Raw genomic sequence first — 27,426 nt, 5'->3', positions numbered from 1 at the left:
CATTTTGCCAACCCCAAATAAGATCTCCTAACTTCTATAATAGTATAACAATTTTGGTAGTATTGCTAGAAATTTTCAATCAAGGCCCTGGATGGAATATTGGACTGAACCTTGTATTCCGAAATTTAAAAAACCCTGCAACCCATTGGTTAAATGCTTCACGTTTGCTTTCTTTGTTTACATAAATGTAAGAATATTTGTTGAGGAAAAAAGCTGGTCTGCCCTCTGCTGTTTCTGTCTGTCTTCCAAGAAATGCACTGATTTTTACTTGAATTCAGAAGACAAATCTATGCATGTATACTATTACTCAGGTAAACTAGTCCAGACAGATACTCAGTTGTCAGCAGCAAAACTGTGTCCTCTGCAATCTATGGCTGAGCACACTTTCTCATAGCAATAGTTGTGTTTTTTGGTTGGTGTTGCTTCACTTACCTCAGGCTCTGCAACTGTAATGGGGCTATCCCTTGCAAATACTTCAGTTGATTCCCTCCAAATGCAGTCTGCAGTCACTTTGAAGCTATAATTGTGACATTTGGGTCTAATCACTTGTGTTGTGTTGTTGAAAATTTGACGGCTGTTTGAAGTGGCAATTTTGATTTTCAGTGCGGCATCTACTCGATCAACTACTGTGTAAGTACCTATACTTCCGTCATCAAATCCAATAATAATATTCAAATGCCTCTGTGAGAGTGCAAGGAAAGTGGGAGTTTTATAAAGAGAACAGGCACCTATGTTTTTGCCATCTGCTAGCCTCATGACTATTAAAGTAGAGACTGCACCATTGTCGTCATCATCTTCACTGCGAAAACAGATGTACACAAGATAGCGGCCATCACGAGACAGCCTTTGCCGCCAGATGACACCTGGAGCATGAACCACACGAAGTTTTCCGCTGTGTAAATCAAGTACATTGATGTTCTCGTCCCCACGAGATATAATTCCTAGCTTCCCATTTGGGGATATTTCAAAGTCTTCCAAATTTTTTAAGAAATTGTTAGGCAATTGTACACGTCTGCAGATGACTTCCTCTGTTAGGCTCCAGATGTTCACAGATTCAGTAGATGTTATAAATACAACAATATCTGGGCAATCTGGTATCAGTTTAATATCCACAATGCTTGCACCATCATCACAGGAAAACTTCTTGGTTATACTGCCTGTCCAGAGACTCACTGCCAACACTTTATTCTTTGCCATTCCAACTACAAAGGTATTTGCAGTAGTTATAAATGCATTCTGTAAGGCAACTAGAATATTGCAAACTCTGTGTCCTGTAGCCAGCCGCCAAACTCTGGATGCATTCTGCTCACAGAGGGAGACTACAAATTGATCATTATGTGTAATCATCAGTTCTGAGATTTTCTGTCCATTAATGCGAAAGATATTTTCTCCACTAACAGTGTGCCATACATACTGGCTGCATTTATCATCTGATGTAACCATTATTTCTCCAGAAGAGGTCAGCACACAGTTTTCAACAATACCTTCATGCTTGAACACAGCCTCAATAAATCCAGTACTGAAATTCCACTTATGGACGGAATCTGATCCATCCAACGTATAAATTAATTCACCTCTGGCTGGCAACACCAGTCTTTGGATAGGTTTGCCAGATTTGTCAATATTGGACATAGCTGTTATGATATCTATATCCCAAATAGAAAGGACACCACTGGTGGATAAGGATAGCAGCATGTTATGATGATTTGATTTAATTAGCCTGACTATAGTTCCTGAGATTTCCTGTAAGCTTGCCATACACTGTCCCGTATCTCTTCTCCAAACAAAAATGGCTGAGGTATTTTCTATTGAAGCAATTATACAGTTGCCGTTTTTGGACAGCACGGCAGATACAAAACGCTCATTGTGTTTGGCTCTGAACTTTTCAGCCACCTTCCACACACGAGTGTCAAGAAGTTCGATGCTGACAGCCTTACAAATTAAAATTGCACTTTGGTCTTCAGAAAGCTCTATGCTGACAACTTCGCTGTCTTCTCTCCTGCAGTCAAAGTCATCTGTGAGCTGGGGATTTGCGATTTCCTCCGTATTCCAAACTGAGAGGCTCCCCTCATTGTCCACCATCACCATTTCTTGGGCTGTGTCCAGAATGAGAAGGAATTTCACAAATCCACTAGAAAATTCGGAGGTCACAGTGGCCAGCTTCTCTCCACTGCCTAAGTGAAAAATGCTTGTGGTATTCAAATACTGTCCGCAGAATGCATAAACTCCGTCTGGAGAACACTGCACACAGGTCACTTCATACCAGCAGTGGAAGTGATAGAGAGGCCAACCATAAAGTAGATCTATCACTGTAACATCTTTGCTGGCCTCCAGCCAAGCAAGTGCATGGTTGATTGATAATGTAAATCCATTTATAAAATTTGAGTCCCCCCCGACTCCACAATGTTTTGACCCCTTAATTTCTACCTCGGACAAAAGACAGGAATTTATGTTATCGTATATCAAAAGAGTGTTTTTTGTTGTAGCCACTACAAGGTATTTTTCATCACTAGTAAGTTTCATCCCTAAGATAACGGATGGAGCTGTTGTAATTTGCCTTAATAGCTGGCGAGTCTCTACATCCCAAGTGCTGATGGAGCCATTTTCTAAAGCAGCAATAATTGTGCTGGGATTGAAAGTAGGCAGAACTTCCGTGACGTGCATGCAACTGGAGGACAGAGGCAGGCGCTCGGGGCTGTACGTCACATCCATGGAGGAATGCAAAGGAACAATGGAGCAGTATTTGGGTCCGTCTTTGTCACACTCTAAAAGGAGGTGTCTCAGTTTAGGCAACGAACTTACTACTGGGAGGAGCCTCTGCTGCAGTTCAGCAGAGAGTGAACCTGGATATTTTACTACTTTGAACTTTATGCTACGGAGAGTACTAGCCAGAAATTTCAGCTCCTTTTCTTGTGAGTAGGTGTAAGCCAATTCTATGTCTGAAAGTGCTTTATCAAAGTGCCCTATTCTAATCATGGTGTATAGCCAGCTGAAGTTCATAATGACTCCATACAGGAGATCATCTGTTCTCCCACATCGTGTCAAGTGATGTATAAGCTCTGTCATTTTTCTGTGATTGATAAAAAAGATATCAGGCTCCAATGGGTTACACTGAAAGACCCATGGCTGATCAGGTGCCTGCCTGTCAAAAGCAGCCTGATCCATGCCATGCTTTTCTTCTTCATTCATGCCTCTACTGTCATGGTCAGGACAACCATTCAAATATTGGTCACTGCTGTAAAAAGGTTTTCTCCGCCCACCTGACCAAACACCAAGGAAATATTCTGCCATGACTGTGTGCATTTCATGCAAATCTTCTTCATTGTGCAGGTACAATTTCTGGGCAATTAGATGCAAGTGCCTATTTGCCCAAAGAAGAAGTGTTACGTTTTTCACTTGCCGTTCTATTAAGTATCCCTGCAAGCCCTCCTTAAGCCTTGCAATGTATATATATGGTATTCTCAAAGGGTTACTCTCTCTGACGCTCTCACTTAGTTCATATATAACACTGTTGTCAAGGGCTAAAATATCTTCCAATTCCATTTCACTGAGGCCAGATTTGGACATAGTGATGTAGCCAAGGGCTCTTGACAACAGTCTTGATCCGCACTTGCTTTCCAGTGACCAGAACAACTGCTCTATGCTTTCATGTACAGTGACACAGAGGGAGGACTCATCAACATCTTTATGAGATCTCCAGTTCCTGACCTCTTTGAAGGTTAAGTTCACAAACATAGGCAGTGTGCACCTGGAGAATGCTTCATTGACATAGATTTGTTGCCCTGATGTTACTTTTCTTTTAACTCGCAGCAGCTGATGTTTCAGTACTTGGCTACACATCTTTCTGTCCCTTGCAGTCAGTTCAATGTAGTTGTCTTCTTCATGAATAAGGCACCTCAGTTTTTGCAGGATTCCATGTTTGTTTGGCAGTGTTGACAAAATTATCCGTACTGAACGGGGAAGGTGAATGGGAAGCCACCAGAGCTTCCTAGCATCATCAGTATCTGTTAGCTGTTCTAGAGCATCAAATATTATGACAAGTGGCCTGTGGAATGAAGACTCATTCAAGAGATTTATGAACAAGTCCCGAAGATCATGAATCTTTTTTGGGTAACTTTGTACGAGGCAACGATAGTTGACTGCTAATTGTTCACAAGTACTTTGAAGTATATTCTTCAGATCTGTACTGGTTTCTGTTGATCCCAAAAATCTTATAACTACCACAGGGTCAGAGTCTGGTCCCATCTCTTCTTGCAGCCAAGAATAGGCCTATAGAATGCAGAACATAATTTGTTAATCTCTAAATGTAGCACAATAACAGTATTTATAAATAGCAATTATCTATATAGAAATTAAGCTTATTTTTTAAGTGTTACTGATTCAACGGAAATGTTCTCTCTGGCAGAGCTGGTTTAATTTATGTGCACTGAATAAAATTGATATCATATGTCATCCTTCTTTAGCCCACGTAATATCTCAAAGCACTAAGACCCAGATCCACAAAGAGCTTTGGACTTGAGTAGAATCTAGTCCATAAATCCAAGCGTACTCTTTGCAAAATCTATGCCTTGTTTCCAAAAGTCAGTAGGTAGATGTTTTTTGTAATTAGGTTCCTTGGACATAAAGTGTCCTGCTATTACACATACCTGAAGTTTGACATTCTTGGCACCTAAGCTTGTTCATTATTGAATATAAAGTCAGGCAGTGGTTTTGGGGGCAGGAAAAGGATGGGGAGACTGCCGTTCCTTACTGGTTACCTTAATTCCTGTCCACAGAAGTATGCTCTTATTTTTGTGTGCCTGTGACTCCTGTACTCCTACACATTGCTGCAAGAGGTAAAAACTCTCTCTTGTCCATTCTTTTGGTTAGACTGCTCTCTAGGCAACAGAGGAATGTGGCTTTACATCCTCTTGGTCTGTAGAGGCTAATAAACTCCATCTGCTCACTTGCCAAGTCTTTTCATCTCACTTGAAGTTATGATAGAATATTTTAAAAGAAAAGTGTAACTAGAGCCTCTAAGTTAGCTTACATACTGAGATCTGAAATAAGATCTTGAGCTGCAAATCCCACTTTGACATAGTCAGCTAACTTGAGCCTATAGAAGGTCACTTACATTTGATAAAGAGACAGGATTTTAAACATTATTGTTCTCTTTCTATTTCTTTCTGGCTGATATGCCTGTTTCCTGGCCTACTGTGCCAAATTCTCTGAGCAGCCTGCAGGAAACTCAAAGTTGTGACTTCCAGCTACAGATTTAGGCTTATAGATGCAAGCTGGGTCATCTTCCACATCTGCTCTTGTGTTGCGCAGTGTTTCTCTTGCCTTGCTGTAGTACCTGGCTAAATGACTGAAACGGTGTATGTCAGATAAATAAGTACAGGTATTTTTACAGATAGATTTTCTAATAAGTGTAAATCAGACTAATTCTGGAATAATTTCTGAAGAGAACATAGAACAAGATAGCAAGACTTAGAAAGACATGTTGTATTTGTGAATAATACTAAATCTAGCATATGATGTTTAAATGGTTCCACATTCATAGGATCTCAGTGGAACACACGGGAAAGAGATCATACTAAAATACAGGTTGGTAATTCAAAAATACATTAATTCCTATTAGTGGAGTAGGGCCAGTTTTTAAAAGCTCTGCTAAAACCATTTTTGTTTTGATTAAACATATGGTATGATACAGAGATGTTGTTATTAAAAAGTACAATCATCTTCCTGGATATGTGTGCAACAACATTCAGAATATCAGTTTTAGTATTTTTATTTTATTGAAGGCTGGTATCAGAATCTAATGGCAAAAAGAAGAATGAAAACTAAGCTGGCCTTCACACACTAATGCTCGTGAGCTTACCACATTATGTAAGGTATTTATTTACCTTCTTTGCCACTTCAGCCAACAGAAGAGTTTTTCCAGTGCATGGTCCTCCGTATATGATAAGAGGGTTAATGTGTCCTGTTTTGCTGGGTAGAATGTACTTGTGAACTATGTTTAATGCCTCACATCTATATTCATAAAAAGTGGAGTATGTTTTACATAGTGATGAGTGTTGAAGAACTTCATCATAGAGCGAGTCTGTCTCAGTGTCAAAATTCTGTTGCACTGTTGCTTGGATTATGTCAATCATGTCTTCATAGAACTGTTTACCCAGTCCTTCAATGTAATGATTCTCCACTTCTTGCGAGTACCCCAGTTTCATGTCACAGTGAGTGATGGAAGTGTACACTCTCAGGTTGGATGATGCAACTATGGTAGGAATGAACTCATCCCTGAGCTTCATCAGCTTCTCATGGGCCTCAGGATCCCGTAGAAACTTCCCAGCTGTGTGCACTACATCCATGTATTTTCCCATCTCTGGGATTTTAACGAAACGCTCGATGTTGGCAATTTTCCGAATATAGCAAACACACTTCTTTAGGAAAGCTGGTGTTTGTTTACCCAAGGCAAAATCAAGTTCATCTTCAATTGCTGGGGATGAAAAGAGAACACTGAGATTCTATTATTTTTTCATATTAAACAGGTTCAAGAATCGCCCTGCCCCAAACATGTAGATTCTGAAACGATTGCATATGTAAGATACTGACAGAAATATATTCTCATGTTTGTGTAAAGGTTGATAGAAAAGATAATGAATGAATACATTGAAATGGTTAATCTAAACTTTACCTGAGGAAAGATATCTCTTTGCTTGGCTGTGTTTCATTTTTCCTTTTTCATACAGCAATTTCACAGCAGTCTTAAAAATCTTCTTAATCTCTTCTGATACATCTTGCCATTTGTTCTCATTGATAGGATTTGAAGAAGATTCCATCTTTTAAAAATATCCATAGTTAAACAGTAGCTGTAATACCCATATCTACAACTTTAGAAAGTACAGATCTAATATTCAAGGTGATAAGCAACAAGGGAACAGAGAAATACATACATTATAAATAGAGTTCAACATTTTGTGTTGCAGATAATCATGATTCTATTCCAGAATGACATATTATAGTCTAGTATTCTATTCTAGAGTTACAAAAGTTACCTATTTTGAGTATTTGCTGAATTCCTCCTTCAGACTGCTAAAGCAATATTCTTCAAGAATAGGACTCAGAAAAACTTTATAGAAAGAGAGTTTAGAAACCCAAGTCTGATAGTAGAGTAGTAATAATATTTCTAAAAATTATTATCACTTCTATCACTGAGAAGTAATAGCAGTAATAATTAAACCTGGATCTCAAAACTGAAAATGAGGCTCCTGGTATACGTAATTAAGCACCCCATTTGAAAAATATAGGATTTTATCTGTCACTACTGTAGGCCATTCCTACGGCTGCAGTAATCCTGTCAGTGAGGGATTGTAATATAAATTCACAAATCCTGTGAGAGGGCATCTCACAGATGCCATGATGGAAGTTTCTTTAAGCCAGCTGGTAGTCACTGCTGCATTACTTACTGCAGCTAAAATGTTGAAGGGGTCTCCTGTTTTCCTGGCAGTTGAGGGGTATAATAAAAGAAGAACAGCCTTAAGGATAAATTCCTTATTGACTCTTTCTTGACATACATTCAGAGCTGTGCATCTCTATTGCTTTCTGCAAGATTATGAAGTATAACTCTTAGTTTTTAGTTATGAATATCTTTTGGCTTACTCCTTCGTGTCAGTAGCTTGAGGAAAGGCTAAGTAACTAAGTACAAAGACTTAGTAACAAAAAAGTCAAGCTTTATTCAATGGGATACCTTGGGGTTTAGCAACACAATGCATGAAGTTATAAAACTTGCTTTGATTCTTGTGAAAAATATTTCAGAATCAGCCACACTGTGTCTTCAACTCATTAAAACTCTCTGTCAATGTTTTTCATGTTTTCAATGTTTTTTTCATGTCACAGAGCAAATACTGTATTTTGCTAAATGATTAATGAATGTAGTATAATGCTTTAATTCCATTTTCTAGTATAATACAACATGCACTCAAAATGAAATGTTTGGCCCCTACATTAAAAACTTTGGTTTTTGTATACTGAATTCTGTCCTTGGATACATAGGATGTATAGGAGGGTAGAACTAAGCTCCAGGTAATACACAATTTTCATTATAATCCATTAAAGGCAAATGCATGTTTTAAAAATGAAAGTTAATGATATTCAAAAGCTTCTGTTAAAATACATTTAATGAATCAAAAGCATGGGATCTGACTCAGGACAGCCCTTAAGCACTTCATTAAGAGCTTTGCTAATACTGCAATAAGAGAGAAAAAGCGCATTTCCTCTGTGAATCTTATTCATTGAATTCTAGTGAAAACACAATACAACGGCCAGGAGAGACCAAGCTCTCCCTATTCCAGCATGAAGGAAGAAAAGAGATATCAGTGTAATTACGCCCCTGTGGCCCCAACACTTCATCAGGCACTACTGACTAGAGTGCTCTTGCTGAGGCTGATGGCCAGAGCATCAACACAATAGTCATGACCCATCATGTTTTTTGGCATTTCACAGCTTCTCCCGTCACGAGGTATCAGAGGGGAACATTACAGAGCCAGCTGCTCGTGTGTGGACTGGTCTATAAAAGTTAATTCTGTCAGCAGTAAAGTTAGTAGATGTCTGGCCCTGGTGACTGCCCTCCACTGTAACTGATGGAGAGGAATTTTTTAGAGGAGGTATGTATGATTTACCGTATTGTGGTAGTTCTTCAGCATTTCAGATTTTGGTCTGAGGTAATATGCTGGTGGCACTGCATTCTCATCCCTGCAGTACCAGTCTTCCAAAATCCTTGTCTCCAGCTTAGCTTCTACTGCAGCATCTAGGATCATTTCAAATTCTGATGATTCAACTTCTCCCGGTATTCGGATGTTCCCGTATTTCTCTCCCAGTAGGCCCTGTGTAATTGCAAGAAAGTAGGGGTTAAATTTCTCTTTCTAGTAATGCTAAAACTCTCCTCAGGATCTGACTTTCATAAGAATCAGTGTGGTAACAGTTTCATGACTTTGAAATTGATAGGAAGGGAAACAGATTCAGCACAGGATGAATTATTATTGACAGCACTGTACTGAGCTACAGCCTACTGCCATGACTTGGTAGAATTTCAAGTAGATCCATTCTCTTTCTCAGTATTAACAGTTAACAAAAATACAAAGGCATTCAAAAAGTGTAATTAAAGAAGCCCAACTTATTTTACAAGCACAGTATTTACTGATTTCTGTATTATTGATAAACAGCAGTCACAGGTTGGCATGAATCTTAGGTGCAAAAGTGAATGTGGAACTCCCCTGGAATACACAGTATGAAGATGATCAAGCTCACAGCCCTTGCTAGAACCTCCTTTTTTGTTAAACACATTGCTGTTTAAGTAGTCTGGCTGCCAAATACGGTAAAAAGACTACGACTTTCCACAGTATTAGTGATTTTGACTATTTCACAAATGGTTCTATGCCACAAGACCCATACCACCAGCATTAGGTGTGCTATACCAAATTCATGTGCACAGCGTATCACTGTGACCAAGCAGCTTATCCCTAGGGCTTCCAGTGGCATCCAACCATAAGAAAAACCAAGCTCAGTTTTGGTTCTAAGTGTGCATCTCTGGATTCCTGACTTCTTGTCTTTATTTTTACTTTCCACAATAACGGAACAGAAAATTTTATATTCTGTTTGATGAAAATTCACGTTATGTACAGCCTCATATTAGTATTACTAAAAATGTGGCTTTATGGCTTACACCAGCAATACCAAGATCAATACTGCAGAACCACAAGCTGCTTGGCTGTCTCATGTCCCCTTGCTGGCAAGACATGTTGAATCTCTTGCCCTAGCAGTGCCCAATAAATGAACAATGGGACAAGGGAAAGCATTTCTGAACAAATACCAACCAGAAATGGATCAAGCACTACTTTAATACTTAAGTGCATATATTTGGTATAAAGGTAGGGGTTTGTGGAAGTCAGTCCTTAAATTGTAGCACATCAGATCTTTCACCTTCAAAATTAAGGATTAAATATTGGTTAAGATGCTACAAATATATCAGCTAGTACCAGGGAATAGTTGCCTCCCTTGGCTGCTGCTTTCTCTTCACTCATTTAGCGTGGTTGCGATTAGATAAATATCTGGCTGTGTAAGCATAATCTATAAGGATACCACAAAAAACACCCAGACTTTTAGAGGTCTATATTTAAATGGCACACCTTCCTCCAGGGGCTTCAGTTCTGAATTGCATCTCTGCAAGAGGCTTGCAGCAGCCTCTGGGAATACCTGCCTCTTTCTCCATATTCTCTGAACATGCAAGTAGGAAAAATAAAACCATAGCATTTAAACAACAAGATACTATTTTTCACAATTTTTGTGTTCTTCCATACTAAGTCTGCAAGTAAGAATATTGCCATTTCAGACCTTTATGAAAAATATCACAGTGCTCTACAGTAATAACCTAAAACTTCAATTTGTGATAGCAACATTTCAGCATTTTGATGATTATTATATGAAATTATTTTTAAAGGGAACAGCAATGTTTACACTATGTTTAGTACCAAGAGACAGCTTTATATGCAGACTCATGAATCAAAATCTCCCACCTGATGAGTCATTATCCCTTAATAGTAAAACAACAAATTAAAGATTCATTAGATTGAAGGTGATTAACTTTAAATCTATGAGGCTGGCAAACATATATAAAACCCTCAGAAACCAATTGGATCTAACAAAGTTTTGCAGAATTAACACAGAGCAACCTCAGCAGTAGTCTTGTTAGAGCTGTTGAGCCTGCAGCTGAAGTTACTATTAAAGAAGAATAAAAAATTACTGTTTAGATTCAGATGGGAAATATTTTTCTTTCTCACCTTCTTTGTGTGGAAAGATAATAAAATTACAAGCACACTTGTCATAATGACCAAAAGGAGATTTTGATTTATCTTGAGACATGACAGATTCATAGTGCACGTGATATAATTATTTCAGACCTCATCACTAAAATGTTCATGAACCTAAATACAATAGCTTTTATTAATATAGCACAAGTTGAAATTTTAGATATATTTTAGTTCCAACTATGAAGTCCTCAGAGATATTTAGTAGTAGATGTTAATAAAAACAGTGTCAAATTACAGCAAGTTACGTTCACTAGTGATTTGTTCCATTCACTCTTTTTTTTTAAAAAAAATTACACATTCACATCAGAAAAGTAAGTCATTTAAGAAGTTACATTTTCAATGTTTTAGCAAGTAATTTCAGATAGTTTTCACTGTAGGAACAGCTGCTGTTGCTAGTTGTCAGCCCTGTTGTTCTTACAGAAACTGCTTGCTACTGAAATAGGAAAGCCTTGCCCTCTTTTGAGTTAGCTCCCAAGTGACCCAGCTTTCAGTCTGCTCAGTTTATGTAAACTAAAACTGAAATCACCTACACAAAGTGGGAGAGTGCCATTAGGGAGAATCTCTCACCTGACTGAAGACGTGGTGAATGCTTCGTGCCGCAGGCTGAAAATTGCCTGCAGGCACCTAACTCAGGTGGCCCTGAGAGGCACTAAGTGGTTCTTCAGCTGCTGTCGGACCTGTATGTACCTAAGTTTTAGCTGTTACAACACCTTAGGATTTTGCATTGTACACCAGTCACCAGAGGTTTGGAAATGCTGTTCCCGTGGATGTCACAGAGGCATCCTCCCACCAGTGTCCAAGGCAGCTGTGGCTCACAGTCTGATACGAAGTCTCAGCACATGCCACAGGGTCGTCTCGGGCAGAAAACAGGAGGAGCAGACTACTGCTAGTGGAGAAAGATCTAGAGAAAGGCTGGTGCTGAGGGAGCTCACCTGTGGAGCAGGAGACCTGTTTCAAAATCTCCTCTGAATTATCCTTCTCAGGACAGGCACGTGCCTTCATCATCAGGCCCCTAGGCATGAACGATGGGGTAATGTTAGGGTGTCAAGGCTCCTGGCAGAGCTGTTCCTCTCTGTATAACGAACTGAAAAGCTTCATCTCAGTAACTGAATGCTAACTGGAGCAGGGACATGAACCTTCTCCTTCCACCTACTGCACGAGGACCCTAACCAAGGGCTACCAAGTCAGTCCTCAGACTCCCTCTCTCTCCTGGGGTCACTTGCTCTCTGCTGCCTTCTGTGAGTCCCAGGGCTAGGCTTCTTAGACAAAAAAAATTAGAATAAATTCAGGATCTTCTAAAGGATCTTTTTAAAAATTCAGATACCTGAAGGTAGAATCACCTCAGCATAACTAGCAAGAAATGTTCTATTGTATTCAAACCTTACTTTTTATATTTATACTGTCTAAATGCTGTGTCCTTTGCCCTTCATACTGAATTTGGATGTGCTAGAACAGTGTGATTGCATATGCAAACCTGCCTAGACGGCATGTTCAAGTCAGGGAAGAAACGCAAGATTTCTAACATGTCAGATGTAGTTACCCTCCTGGTCTGCAGAAATGTGGGCTTAACTGACATAAGCAGATACAGGTAAATCATGTCTTGAAAATCTGGAATGAAGAGGCCAGGATACCAATTTTTAAGGGCATTTTATACAAAATTTCTTTGAATAGGATGTTAGATCCTACAGATTTTTTGTTTGTTTGTTTCTGGTATACTGTAACTCTACTGTAAATCTACAGAAATTACTTATGACATACTCAGCTGCAGCTAAGAATAGTTGGAGAAAAAAAACTCCAAATATACCAGGCTTAGCTGGAATGTTGTTTCTGAGAAATAAATATGATGTGAATTGAACTGAGAATTTAATACTAGGAACAAACAGAACATCCTATTTCTTTTTATTCCTTGAGGGAGTAACAGCCAGTTCCTCTCAATCTCAAAACAAAAATGCTAATATTTAAAACCAGTAAATTCTTTGAATTGAATCAAAAAAAGTGTACAAAACCGTGTTTTAGAAAGCTAGACTGGACTCGCTTCTTCTTTCCTCTTTTGCTTCTCATCAGCATGGAATCTGGCACCTTGCTGCTGCTTTTGCCACTGCCCCAGATTGCCCATCTATAAAATGAGGTTAATAATAGCTTGCAAAATAAGCTTTACTATTTTGACTGTTAATATGTAAAGGATCTTGTGTCCTTAGGTATCAGCAGGGAGGGGATTACCACTTTAGATTGTTCATCTTGTTTAAAGAGAAAAATGATGCCATGGAGCAGTATCAAACATCTTCATTTGATTCTCCCTATATCGAGGTGATAATAATAACGTGCTCATACCTCCAATCCTTTTGCTGAAGCATACAGGAAAACAGATTTAACTTTTAGAACTTTGGCTGACTATACAAAAGATAAAATAAGAAACATCTTTTTATTTTTAAACTGAAATTATTCATGTGAACAGAAAATTGAAAGTATAATAAAGGTATTTTTGTGCTGAGAAATAGATTTTTTCATCCCTGGCTTGAGAAATGTTATGGTACGGTGTTCCACAAAGGCTCTTTTTCCCTTGGAGGCACTGCAGATGTACGCTGGGGGAAGATATAGGTATTTCAAAAAATTCAGAGTCAGTGACTTACCAAATGGGTATTGGTCTCAGTTCCTTGAAAAGCAAGAAAGGGCTGCTGAACTACTATGTAAGAAAGCTGACGAGGGGGGACTGGAAGTATGAGGTGCAAATACCTAAGATTTTACTCTTAGTAAGTGAGTAATGTTCCTGACATGAAGTGTAAGAAGCAAATGATGGTGGAGTTATTTGACCCTTAACCTGTCCTTCAGAGAATTAAAGATAGCAGCCAAACCCAGCTGTAAGCGAACCAATTCCCTCATCTCTGAACTTCACCCACAGTGCAACATTTTTAAATCTCGAAGCTTGTCCCTAGTGGCAGAGAGACTTGAAATAATAATGAATGACTTCCCAGGACATACCGGACAGGAGCTAACAGCCCATCATGCAGAATGAATGTACCTCCTCAGAAGACACTCATGACACACATCTGTAATTACCTCCCTGACATATCTTGCTTTATCAGAACTCTCCTTTCTCCTGGATGTGAAAATATCAGTGCTCTCTTTCTCCAACCCCTTTCTCCCATCTTATACATGATCATGGAGCACCAGTTTAGTTAATTTTGTTGCCTTTCCCCTCACTGCTTGTTATTGCTGGGTCTTTGATCTCCCTGAGCTGGGGTGATAGGTGAGAAGATCAGCCAAAAGAATAAATAAGGAAGGAGGGCTGTGAGTAAAGGTAGGGTAGAAGAAGGGTTAGAGAAGATTTTTCCTGCCTCCGCAGGTAACTGCAGCAGTGGAGGAGGGACCTTCAGGACTGCAAATTCCATCCTAATCCCACATACTCTTTTGAAGTTAGACCACATCCTTATACTATTCAGTAACATAATTAAGGCTGTGCTTCTCAGTAACGTATACAGACACTAGAAAGGTATCAGAAAGTGTTAATTAATGAGCATTATCAGAGCAGAGAGCACTGATGATATAACGGAGGGATAAACATTTACAACAGCCATTGTAACCAAGCAATTTCTAACAAAATGAGCTGACTTTGGGAAAGCTGAAGCTAGTTGTAACATGATATGCCATATTGCTGCAAATTTCTTTTTGCTGTTTTTCTTTGATTTCTTATTAGAGCTAAACAGATTGGAATTCATTTAGTCTGTAAATGGAAACCTAATTTTTTTAATTAAATGTCAAGAAAACGATGTCACTACTTGCATGGAGTAATACAGTCCCCATGAGCCTGATATGACCCTTGAGTGTGTCCTACAGCAGCTAAACACCATTAATAGACTTGTTTCTCAGGGATGTAAAGTAAATGAAGGTTCGAAGGCAATTTTTTACTGTCAGGGACATTAGACATTGTCTGGTAGACAATAATGCCACCTCTCCACAGTGCCCAAAACTTAGTGTTTATCACAGTATGCAGAACAGGATAGTACAGTTAAACGGTGATGGTGAAAAAAAAAAATCTCTCCAACAATAGAAGAAAAATATGCATTAAAAAAAATACACCTCCATTAGTATCTTTCAGCCTTCTTGTCATGGACAAGGAAGTGTATTGTGCGATAGGACCAAAGTCCAGCAAGGATTTCTAATAACTGGAACTCCCAACTTCTACTCAGTTCATCAGATAATTGCGAACAGTCCAGATAATGTGCTGTTGCAAAGCTTTCAATACTATGAATAGCAGCTCAGCAAACAGTTTTAATAAAGTTTGTTTCTATTTTATCTCATTTTGTGTCTCTTATGCATGTCAGGCTTATCTCCATAAAAACAAAAGAAGCGAGGAGAAGCAAAGACAGGTAGTGAAGACTGTTTCTGGATAGGACTGCAGGGGAGGGCAGGAAGGGCAATCTCTTCCTTTTGATGTGAAACAGGCATCAGCGGTAAAAATCTGGATATTCATTCATGGGGGAATAGGACCATGAAGAGAATGATATGCCCTTGACTTGAGAAGGCTGAACCACAGTTTAAACAATACATCATACCAATGCAAGAAAAGAAAGCTAAATCAAAGTAGCAAGGCTAAATGGTTACTTTTATGCACTCCATCCTATTGCATACTTTACGTGACTTGCAGACACAGGAAATCATCACAAAAATGAACAACGAATGAAGCGCTTGTCTTTTAAGATGATCGGGAGATAATATAACTTCAGAGAAAGCATTTAATGCAAAGAACTCTTGGGAAGCTGCAGAGCCTGAAGCCTTTCTTCAAAAGGTGCACTATTCCCCCTCAAACAAGAGCAACTGGAAGTTTTGTCACGAATTTTTTGGAGCCTCAGTAATTGGAGAAGAACAACCGTCAGCCTCCCTTTTAGGTCAAGGTGCAGGTGCAGCCCATTTCACAGCAGCGCTCCGTGGTTAATACAGAGATGTTGCCTCCATGTTCAAGATGAGAGAGAATGGAGCCTGCAGCACTGCAATGCACTTTTATTATTCTTGAAATGGATACATTACGGGCATGAGGTGATCAGGAAAAATTATTTCAAAAGTAATGTTTTGCAGTCACAGTGTCAGCTACATAAGACTCCAACAGATGCTTTCATCAACAGAAAAAAAATTAAATGTACTAGGAACACTGGCTTTAGAAAGTCAAACTTCTTACAATTTTGCTACAGGAAGAGCTATGACTGATGGTTGAATAAAAATTTTTTGATAGTGATTACATTATTGATATCTGAAGTAAGAGGATGATGGATATTAGGAGTGATGGTAACAATCTCACTTAGAGCTAATTTGACCTATAAGTTTTTGTTTGTTTGTTTGTTTTTTTCTGATGGTTTTGCCCATGCTTACAGACAAATTGTGCTCAGTAATGGTTCGAGGTTATTTTTCTCCCTGATACATATTGTCAGCAGAAGAGAAACAGGGCTCAAAGGGATAGATTTCTTTTGGAAGACTGAATCTAGTCCATGCAGAGAAGCAGACTGGCTATCTTCACTGGCTATCTTCTATTCCAAAAAATAACGGGAATCCTACAATAGACAAGGCAGTGCAAACCAGGAGCTCTACTATGGGCAATACAATGCAAGCCTTAGCCAAACCTCTGCAGCTGCAGAGGATGGTGCTATATAAGCAGTATTTAATAAACTTTTCTCTAGAATTAGCCTTGCTGTCAATCAGGCCTAAGACACATCCTGGGAGGGAAAGCACTTTCACTTGTAGGTGCTTTTCTGGTGTAACATCAGATCAACATTAAGTACATGTGGAATATTACTTATTTTGGCTTATTTCTGGATTTTGATGACTTTTATTTATGATTTCTGTATGCTTATTTGCCAGCTATAACAAAACACTCTTTCTAAGCTGACTAGCATTGGATTCAGGGCTTGTTATTTGGGAAAACTGATAGCTGGTATTCTCTGAACAGATAATTGATATCTAATCCTTCAAAGGCGAAAAGAAATGATTAGTTAACTCCTTGGGCAAGAAAAGACACACACAGTAAGACTATAATTTTCCTTCCTAAACAGGGCCAGCAGTGCTTAGGTAAAGGTGCAGCTGCAGCCCATTTCACAGCAGTACTCCCTCTGAGCCATCGCTCGGAAAACACTGACTGATGAAAAAGTATCAAGCACTTCGGTATGTTCATAAATGATTGGTACGCGTGTTTCTCACCTTTCACATGGCGGAAGGGGAGGAACCATTTTCATGGATTATTTAATTACTATCTGAAGAAACTAAACTGAAGCAAAAGGAGGCCTAAAGGCTCTGTCAGTTCACAGCTGGAGGAAGAAACCACTGAGCAAATATGATGAGTGGAAAACTACTGGGGAACTGCAGGAATTTCAGATAGGGGCATCAGCTCACGGTCTGGTACCTGAAGGCCACTGCCATTCAAGAGCCGGTCGCCGGTCTGGTCACCAGTCAGGGACCAGCAGCAGTAAACCACGATCCTCCGCGGAGAGGCTTCCCCGCATGTACGCGCCCCGTCCGCCTCTGCACAGAGGTAGCACGTTTTCTCAGGCACCACGGGATCTGCAAATACTCCTGTCAAATACTCACAAATACTTTGCTCGTGCAAACCAATCACATTTGCGCTAGACCCTGAACTGCCCCTCAAAAGAGACCGGTGGGCTGATTTTTCGGATACTTATGTGTTCTTGATGACTGGCAATCCAATCCTGGATTAAAGTCTTGTCTTTTTTTTAAAGGAGAGACAGCAGATCTTTTCTAAATAATGTAAAATTGCCATTGTTCATGGGCCAAACATGGGGAATGTTAATTACCTAGAATACTACTTAGTGAATGAAAATGAGATTACTGTAAGTTAAAGCATTTTATAACTTTGGTTGTGACTGATGCCACTTGGCAGCTTCTGAAGGGCATAATTAGGAATTTCAGCTGATGAAACCATTTCATCCAGTTGTTTGAAGAATCACAAAGAACATCTAAAGAGAACATGCAATGGCAGGGGGACAGAAAAATGTTGTATCAAGAAGAAAATAACACACGAACAAAAGTTAAGATAACGTGATACAAGCAAACTAGTGGATGCAAGTTTATAGCAGCATTGTAGGCTTCACAATAATGACTATGCTAAACCAAAATTCAAAATAACAATCTCCTCTTTTCTTTCTATATTTGAATTAGGTTATTCATGCAAAAATTTGAATATTTCCTTAGAACGTCTTAAGAGTATTATTTTCAAAACTGATATAAGTACTTGACCTAGATTTTGACTTTGTAGCCATTCAGTTGGCTTGGAATATTTTGCTCATAAACCAACAAAAAAGGTAAAGTGGTTTTGTATTTTTTTTAATTAAAATCTTCACTACAACACTCTTTGGATTTTCTACTTATTTTTTAAAATATTATTTCTTTTCTTAACATTCTGAATACATGGAATTATGCTCAGAAATGTAAGTATTTTATCTGTAGTTTTTAAAAAAATCAATGACATAGCTAGTCAGGTACCTTAAAGTATTAGTTTTATTATTTCCACTCATATTCCTTTATTTAGTGATGTCTATCAAGAGGAGATAGACTTAAGCAAGTGCTGTGATAACAGAGATTAAAACTTTCCTTGGCTTCATAAACCACATCCTCTATATACTTGATAAGGGTTGTGGCTTATGAAAAATCAACATTATTTCAATTATTCAGAGTACCAACAGCCTTACAGTCAATATTGCACTGAGAATCAACCAAATATTGCACTGAGAATGCTAACCCTAATCAGCATAAATATAAATCCATCCTTTCATAAAGCCATGTTCTCAACTGCTGTATTTCAAATATTATTGTTCTTCAATACTAGCTGTTATTAGCTTTCAATTTAAAATATAAATTAAAAAAAATCATCTTTACAAATCCTCTTACCTTTCATTTGCTGTACTTCTTCAAAAGTGAAACAAGTCAAAATAAAACCTTAGATGTAGCAGTTTTTTGTTAGGCATCTCCATGTCTTTTCTACCACTTACTTTTAACTAAAAGGTAATCAAATCTAAAATTAATGGGCAGTATACAGCAAATCTGTGAATATTGCCTGCAAGTAACAAGTCAAGTTATTAGCCAGAAGTTTGCAAATTCTGCAGCAAGTCCCCATGGAAATGAATGAAAGATAGCAAAGATCTTCAGGTCACGACACTGATCTCAGAAGAACGCTGTTTTGCACGTGCCGTGTGATGGGGCGGCTGCGGCCCCGTAGACGCTCTGCGGTAGGACTTTGCCAGGTGATGCACTGTTCTTTCAGCTACTGAGTAACACTGGTATTCTGCATTTTTTTAAACAGCTTCTATCCCATGCAAAATACTTGAACAAGAAAAGAACAAACAGCTTACTCATAATAATTATAGTTTCTATAGTGTTCTAAGCAAGTGAAAAATCACTTTGCACTGAAAGCAAATATTTTAACAGAGGAGAGGCAATACCTTATGGATGCAGAGCAGCATCACAAGATAGAACACTCATACTTTCTCCTATTTTACTCTGTAAGTTCATATCTTTTCCTGAAGGAAAAAATCCTGTAAAACTATACACTGATTATTTTTTTAAAAAAGACCCAGCTACTATTAGCTGGATTTACCAACATTCAGACTGGAAAGTGAACTAGTTACTTTGTGGGTAGGGGTTTGTGTCCAGTCTGTTTCTGGAGAACCAAAGGTTTCCAGTAGTCACAGTAAGTATTTGGGAAAAGGGGAGTTTTATACACTAGGTGCAAGCAATAGTGGTTAAGAGCTCCCTTTGAACGTATCAACTACCTGCTAAGTACAGTAAGGAAAGGCATTGCTTTACATAGAACTGGAAGTTTTAGGATTATTATTTTTTCTCACGTGCACAGTAGAGCTGATGTTGGCTTTCTGATTCTGGCTACTGTTTCATTCACAGAGCAGATCATTACATCTGGTTGACTACAATACTATCTCAGGAGATGGTTTGGAAAAGCTATTCTGAGGGTCAAGAGAAAATAAATCTCACATCTCAGCCAGCCTATTTCTTTCTCCATCTATTATACACAGCTTGATACAAATCTGAGTTTATACAAATCTTAGTCTCACTAACATGGTTATTTGTTTTAAATATAATACTTAACCTTTTTAGAAGACAGCTTGAAGAACTCTATGTCAAGAAAAAGAAATGCAGTGACTTAAAAGAAAATCATACAGTCTTGCATAGATTAAAAATGCAAGCTATTTTAAGACTAAATCAAGAAACAACTGAAAAACATGTAAATTTTATGTTCATGCAGAGGCTGCCTTATATCTTTGCTTTGATCCTATGCTTTGATCCCGCTACATGTGTGTGCGTGTGTGTGTGTTGTCCCAGAGACAAATAACACAGAAAGGGAAAATACACACCCTTTGCTTGTTAGTCTGCAGACTGTGGAAGAGAAAGACCAAAGTTCACTCAGGGGAAAGTCACATACTACGTTTTTAAGGTTTAATCACTTTTTTCTGGTTTTGAAGGGTTTAAAAAAATATGCAAAGCTTTCCTTAGACATTGGCAGAAAAGTCTTTCCAGTTGGCCTAGTCCATTCCAAAACAGGATTATTGTCCTCAGACATCTACTTCAGATAAATGCCAGCAAGTCCTATGGAGCCATTCCTGATACGCTATATGAACCCAAACCCACTTATGTTAGTGCAAGTTCTTATTTGAATGGATTTTGAATCAATGCTAAGTTAGAAGAAAATTTAATTTCAGACTTTGGTAGTTTATGATATTTGTTTCTTGGAATATATTTTATTGGGAAAGTTGGGTTGTGCATTCTGGATCTGGTTCGGTCTGTTTCCCCACACTTAAAAACTATAATCTAAATCTGTTTTCTTGAGAAAATTAAATTCTGAAATGTACCCATCAGTTGTACAGTCTCCTTGGTTTTACCATATGTCATCTTTAATTACAGGGTGATTTAAGGACATGACAAATATTGTAAATTGCTAACATACTTTTAAATTCCTACTAGGATCCTCATTTTATAATGCTTGGTTTTGTCTAATAATGCATTAATGCTCAAATTAACAACAAACTGTCAATAATTTTAGAGTGATAATGTAAATTGCAATGCCTGTTTGAGCAGAGGAGGTAGAAAAAGTGTCTGCTATTCTTTGGATCAGCTGATTTCAATTACAGGGGGCAAAAAATCTCCAAGGTTTATACCAGTGATCACAGATGAAAGCTCAGTTTGAATTAACAGATGTATTTATGTGCTTTATATCTAGATAGTTGCCAAATCTACTCAGTGATTTCTGTTATTTGATTCAGTTACTTTCCTTCAGAATTAGCAGTCAGTTCTGCTTCATAAATTAATCCCTCATCCTTTCCTTACTTACATCCCTTGCTGAACTCTGAATTGCATTAAAGCTGTTATTTTTTTGGGGGGGGGAGGGGGGTAATAAATATATCTGAATGGAATGCACTGGTTCCAGGCAGGTTCTCATTACAATTTTATGCATGTAATCTATCATCTGTCGAGGCAGTATTCTTCCTTATACTATTAGGAGTATGCTGACCTTAATAAGAGAAAGTAAGTAAAGCTGAACATACAGCATTAATATAGGATAAAACAGAAAAGAAATCTGGGGGATAAATAAATTCAACATGCTGTTTTTATTCACCGAGGATCTTGTTTTACCTGTATGATTTTGCTGAATTGCCAAGAGCTGGCTTTCCATTCTTTACCATGTTTTTTTTTGATTGCTATTTTTTTGCCCCCAGAGACAAAGAACCAGTACTTTTTTGCACAAACACCTGCCAAAGGTTGCGCTCTAATAATTATACATTCAAAATGTACTCGGGTAACTTCAAAGTTCATGTTGAGGGTAGTTAAAAATTTGGTATTCGTATTTCCTTTGTATTGACAATAATTCCATTAGGAAACTCTCCTTTGCTCTGTATCTTGGTATGAATATGAAAATAACTTCATCTTATTGCCATATTTTTGGAGGCTATCATTAGTAATGCAAAACAGAGATCGTAAGGGAAGATTATAGGCTAATTAAGTATTCTCTTCAGACAATGAAAGGGAACAACTGATGAACTTAAGCTATTTTTTATAAAAAAAAGTTTGTTACCTACATCTTGGTCTAAGACCATTAAAAAGTGCATTTGAGACCCTCTAAATGTACCAAGTAAAGAGAAATATGAACTTCGGTGCTATCCCTAGCACTACATTAGAGTTTTGAAGACAGAATAAGCACCTTTATTATTATTTTATTCTGTTAGTGCTATAATTCAGTGCTGCATTTTCCATTGCATTTTGAATTGCAAGGCTTTTAGAATTTGGTATGCAATTATAGCAATGAGCTATAATTCAATTTGAAAGTGTTGGCATAACTAACATTTAAGTACAACTCTAAACATATTTAACACAGCAAATTGCTACAGGTGACAAACTGACATTTGATTTCCATTTCTCCCTTTAAAATTTACAGGAGACAGCCATGCAAGGACATCAGTTCAGGCAGAGACCGCGTGGGGTTGCACAGGTGGCAGAGCGCACCCACATGCTATAATCCGCAAGGTAAGTTCTACAAGATCTTGTAGAGAAGCTGGCCAGTTCTTGTACCCACCCAAGGGCAGGTTTCAATCATTTAAACCACAGTCTTATTTAGGCAATATCAATAAAAGGACAGCAAAATAATTGCACAAGTAACCACTATATATTAACGATACTTTAGATAGCTAAAGGCCTTAATTAATATCAAGAGCTGAACTAAATAGCCTAATTGGCTAGTTTTCACTTGCTGTCGGTGGAAAGCCAGCTCCAGGTGATGACTCTGATACGAGTGGAGGTACCCACACCTCTCCACTGGCCCTAAGGGTGTCTAGTCCAGACTGAGATGAGATCTGTAAGGACGAATCCCGGCTATCATCAGTACTGATCTGGGGATGATGATGTGACCTGTGTTGTCACCCTGACACCTGACTGGCTCCACAGTGAGGACAGGAGGCTCTGAAGCACATTGACAGGCTCATGTAAGCAGGTGGACGAAACGGGGTGAGAGAGAGAGAGAGACGCCTGTGCAGGCACGATAAAAATACAAGTTGCACAGTACCCTACAGCTTGCTCTTTGTCTAACCCTTGTCGTAGAGAGAAAAAATCTGTAGCCTTTGTAGCACACGGAGCATTTTGTACCCTTTCAGTACCTTCTCTGTACCCACAGAATTCCAGGTTATTACTTAAATTTTTAAACTTGTTTGCTTAAAAAAACCCTAAACCCTAGGACTTGCAGTTTTTCCAAAACTGTTCTTTTCCTCATTACGACAAATCTAAGAATTGCAGTTCAGTTAGTCTTCCCTTTTATCTAAATTCAGCTACCTTCTCCAAATTATTTTTTAGCAATACAAGAAAGGACAATTTGGAATAGCAAAGGTATGGTCTGAATACTTACCACTAAATCAAACATCTAAAGACTCAGGTCAAAATGTTAGATTCTTACATATGATGGAAGATGTTAGTGTCCTTGTAATCTACGCTAGAGCCCATTTTAGAAACTTATCCTTAAGATGCTTTATGCTATAAATACTACACTACTGATATATGCAATGTGACATTTAAGTTCAAAAAAATATAAATCCTAGATCCCCAAACATTTTCTATTTTCAGGCTGCAAATCTTAGGATTTCCTGCTTTTTTGCAACATGCAGTAGTTCTAGTTTGGCATTATCATTTCAGTAACTTTTTCCTAGTGGTTCTTAGAGACTTGTGGAGCTATCAGTTCTTTAAACTATTCTAGGTCCTCTTCTTCCTATAGCTGCCTTTCAGCTACTTTGTACTAAACTTAGGAAAATGGTTCCTTAGTATGATCTTTCATGCTTGACAGATCGAATATGTTTTGCATTTGATTGGGGCATAATAGGAAAGATTAATTTATGGAATTAAAGCTGTCAAAGGAAAGCTGCTGATGTCCTTCAAAGTTTTTACAGGGGTTTATTCAGCTAAATACTTTTCCTAGTATCTTTGCAGTCCTACAATTATGCACAGAAAATTTTTTTTGTATATCCCCCATTTACTTCTTAAAATGCTGGAGACTCAAGACAGCTGATAAAGAGTTAAATACATGTTAGAATAGTAGTCAGATATACGTTTCTTCAAGAGAAGTATCCTTGGTCATAGCAAATCTTACTCATTGTGGTCATTTTTGTACTTTAATTAAAGTCCCTCTTTCACCTAAGTCCTCTCATATGCAAAATAAATCCAAATTCTTCCCAAATCTCTTCATCTTTTGTTTTGGTACTTTAACAGAAGATATCGAATATGCAGTTTATAGCACAAAATAACCAGTCTCATTAGAGTTACATCTAGATCTGTCCACAAAGTTTTTTTAAAAAAAGTCTTAGTCTTTATGGACAAAAAGGTTATGCCTCTCTAAAAAGCTGGTAAAAGTATTCCATTTATCAAAAATCAGTACATTTCTGTCTATGCATCAAAACTTAATACAGTTGGTATGCCATGCTCTAAACTGCTCTTAAAATATTTTTTGTTACTTATGTTCACCTTGAAACATGCAACAAATCTTTCTAAGCACCACAGTGAAATACATTTTTGTACTATTCTGAATCATATAGTTAATATAAAATCAGTGACAGCAAAATCTATTGTACATGGTTCACTGGAAAGAGTGAAAGCATACCTGGCAGGATTTAATATATGCAGTCTATTCCCAGTGCCTTTTCACTTATTGCACCCTAAACAATGTTTGGCATGACTTCATAAATTCATATTACTGCAGCTGAAAAAGCTATGAGGAATGGCTGGACACTGTCTGTTGTGCTTGATGTAAAATATCAGGTTTGTCCACAGAGAAGTATCTCTCCACCATTCAGAGCTTTAGAAACCACTTCTGTAAAGGTGTTTCAGTTGCTGTTTTAGACCTAGTAGGAAAAGCCAGTGAAGATGAACCCTTTTTGCCAGTTTTGCTAACTCTAGAAGAATCCTAAAAGCAATACTTTTTCTGGCAATAGTCAAGAGAAGGTTGAAAGTAGGGAAAAAAATAAAAAGAAGAAAATCACAGTCTTCTCAAGATGCCACTGACCTCCAGTCTTTTGACCCTCTAAAACATGCTATCCTAATTTCTCCCAGGTTTACTGCAGCCCACAGCATAGGGTAGCTCATAGCAGATAGCCCTTGCCTGCTGCTGTGCTTTTGTAAGTAAGTCCTTCCAGGCCTTACTTACATCATGCCTTTGCGAGAAGTGCCAAGGACTAATTAGTGGTGGTCTCCTTAAACGAGCAGTCCAGCCCTCCCCGGCCGGGCACTGCTGGGCCTGGCCATGTAAGGCGCTTCCCCACTAACGCTGCATAAGCACTGATAACCTGCAGCACCGTGTAGGAAAACCTTTGGCAGCAATATAATAAGCGTGCAGCAAAGAATATCAAACATTTTAGAGAGAAAAACAGAATACATTTGTTACATGTCACTCATGTTAGGATGGCTAATAGCGTATTTTTGTTTTAAAGTAAAACATTATTTTTATACCCACAACAAAACATGGACCTGCAGAAGTTTTCAAGCAATCTTCTAGCAGCTTCATACGAGTCTTTTGCAGCTCAGGACTGTCCCATTCGTCTGCTTCAACTCCCCAGTACAAGTCTATAACCTGAAAATCAATATGCAACACGGTTAATTTATCCTACCCCTTTTCTAACTATCAAACTACAAATTAACCTTGCCACCACTGTGTGTATTGCTCAGCATTGCTCTGCCGCCCTGTTAAAGTCTGCGAGTCCTGCGTCTGGTCCTTGTGCAGCCTGGTCGGCTGTCCTAGGTGAACAGCAACTCAAGGCTCTTCTCCTGCCTAGATTTTTTTTCTGTTTTAGATACTTTTGGATAGGGACAGTCTCTCATTTTGTATTCATATTTTTGTACAGAGATTAACATGACAAGATCTCGATCTGAGGTAGTCTTTAGGTGCTGTTAAATTACAAAAAACAGATAGGTAGCAATGGCAAGCACATGCATAAAATCCTGGCTTCATGGAAATTAGTGGGAGTTTTGCTGGGGATCAGTCAGGACCAGGACTTGGACCCTGTGTCTTTTGTATTCACTGGACGTAAAATCATACAGCACACATGGCCCAAAAGAAAGAATATGTGCACCCCTGTAATACTGTATTTCCTTGGTTCGTTGCTCTCTGCTACTTTGGAAGCACAGATTGTATAGATATGCAGTGGCAGATAGCCTGCTGTTCAGCCTTTCATTCTTAGCTACAGACTCAGTTTTGTGATGGTAATAAGTTGCAAACAAATTCCTAGAAGAAACTGGAATATGGCTGTTAAACTTTAAAGAAATTAAGCGAGGAAGTGTGATTTCACTACACATTTAAATTGCGAAGACTTTAAAATTCTTATTGTAGGAAACTGAATTTAAAAGAATCATACGTATGCATTTCTCAATTTTGGAATAAAACTTCTGGTTTATGCAAATACTCTCTAACTTAAGCTACTACTGATTTTTAATAACATATGTAACCTGTAAAAAAGCCTGAATGGATAATCTTAAAATAAAATCAAGCTGTTTTGAGACACAGCTATACTACAATATTTTATTATAGTATTATTGGTACTGTGGGAGCAATTTGATAGTGCAGTGACAAACTGAACCACAAAACTGGTTGTTGTCTAAGTTGATCATAAAATCAATCTGAAGATCTAATAAAAGAACCAATAAGAGGTTCATATTAAAGTTAAATTCACCATTTTACAGCAGGTTAATCTCCTTCAGAAATTTCTCATAACAATAAATGTCGAGGTTTAAGACCTAATCCTACAAGTATTTATGCCCATGTTTGATTTTATTACCAACAACCATATTGGATAGTTCTGGCAGAAAAGTTAAGGACCCATGTCAGTGTTTGTAGGATTAGAAACAAAATTGTCAAACATGACAGGTAATGTGCCATCTGACTGATGTGTTAAATAGCCCATGGTATGAAATGCATTGTAGATCACACTGCCAAGAAAATACACTTCATATCTGTATTTTTGTACAGAAATTCTGTTCCAAAATTTTGCTGAAACATAAGGCTTCTGCTTTACAATTCCATCTCCAGTAGCTTTCCCATCTCTCTCAATTTCATGCATTTTTTTCCTCCGTTTATTCTCATTAGAAGAAAAAAAGACTTGTTCCTTCTTTTCTCTCTCCCCCTTGTTATTTATCTTTATGTCTTTATTACTGAACTTTGTGTTGTGTTCAACTGTCTGATTGTTTGAATTATTACTACTACTTTCTTTAGCCTTTCTGTCTTCCCCTAAAAATGTAGTATATTTCAGGTATGAAATACCAAGCATTCTGGAAGTAACTTTCCCACCTTACTTTGTCTCTGTCTTAACCAACACCTGCCCTTCAGAAATATTTTCTGACTGAATAGGAAGTGAAGTCCATTGAGGAAACAGATACAGAGATGGAATGAATACACTGCGCTCTGTTTCCCCACACGTGCTATTCGCGTTCTGTAGCAGCACCCACCAACTTCAGGCTGCCTGCCTTGATTTTGCATGCTAACATAAAAAACACAACACATCAGGAATGGAAAAGGCGAGAAAAGATGAAGTCTACCTCAGAGCCTTCT

At 38.2% G+C, this 27,426-nt stretch overlaps 1 protein-coding gene across 1 annotated transcript in view; it reads right to left on the bottom strand.

Moving 5' to 3' along the window:
- Positions 1-333: 333 nt before the first annotated feature.
- Positions 334-27,426, bottom strand: part of NWD2 (NACHT and WD repeat domain containing 2) — a 52,239-nt gene continuing 25,146 nt past the window's right edge. Inside the window, exons 3-7 of the mRNA XM_062574797.1 lie at positions 25,339-25,455; positions 8,658-8,861; positions 6,674-6,818; positions 5,886-6,475; positions 334-4,269 (exon numbers count right to left, since the gene is read on the bottom strand). Coding sequence (XP_062430781.1) covers positions 334-4,269; positions 5,886-6,475; positions 6,674-6,818; positions 8,658-8,861; positions 25,339-25,455 — 4,992 coding nt within the window. The remainder of the gene's footprint in view (positions 4,270-5,885; positions 6,476-6,673; positions 6,819-8,657; positions 8,862-25,338; positions 25,456-27,426) is intronic.

This window comes from Rhea pennata, chromosome 4 (genome assembly GCF_028389875.1).
Source record: "Rhea pennata isolate bPtePen1 chromosome 4, bPtePen1.pri, whole genome shotgun sequence".
Lineage (NCBI taxonomy): Eukaryota > Metazoa > Chordata > Aves > Rheiformes > Rheidae > Rhea > Rhea pennata.
The sequence above is the reverse complement of the archived record's forward strand: the minus strand, read 5'-3'. Positions and strand labels throughout refer to the sequence as shown.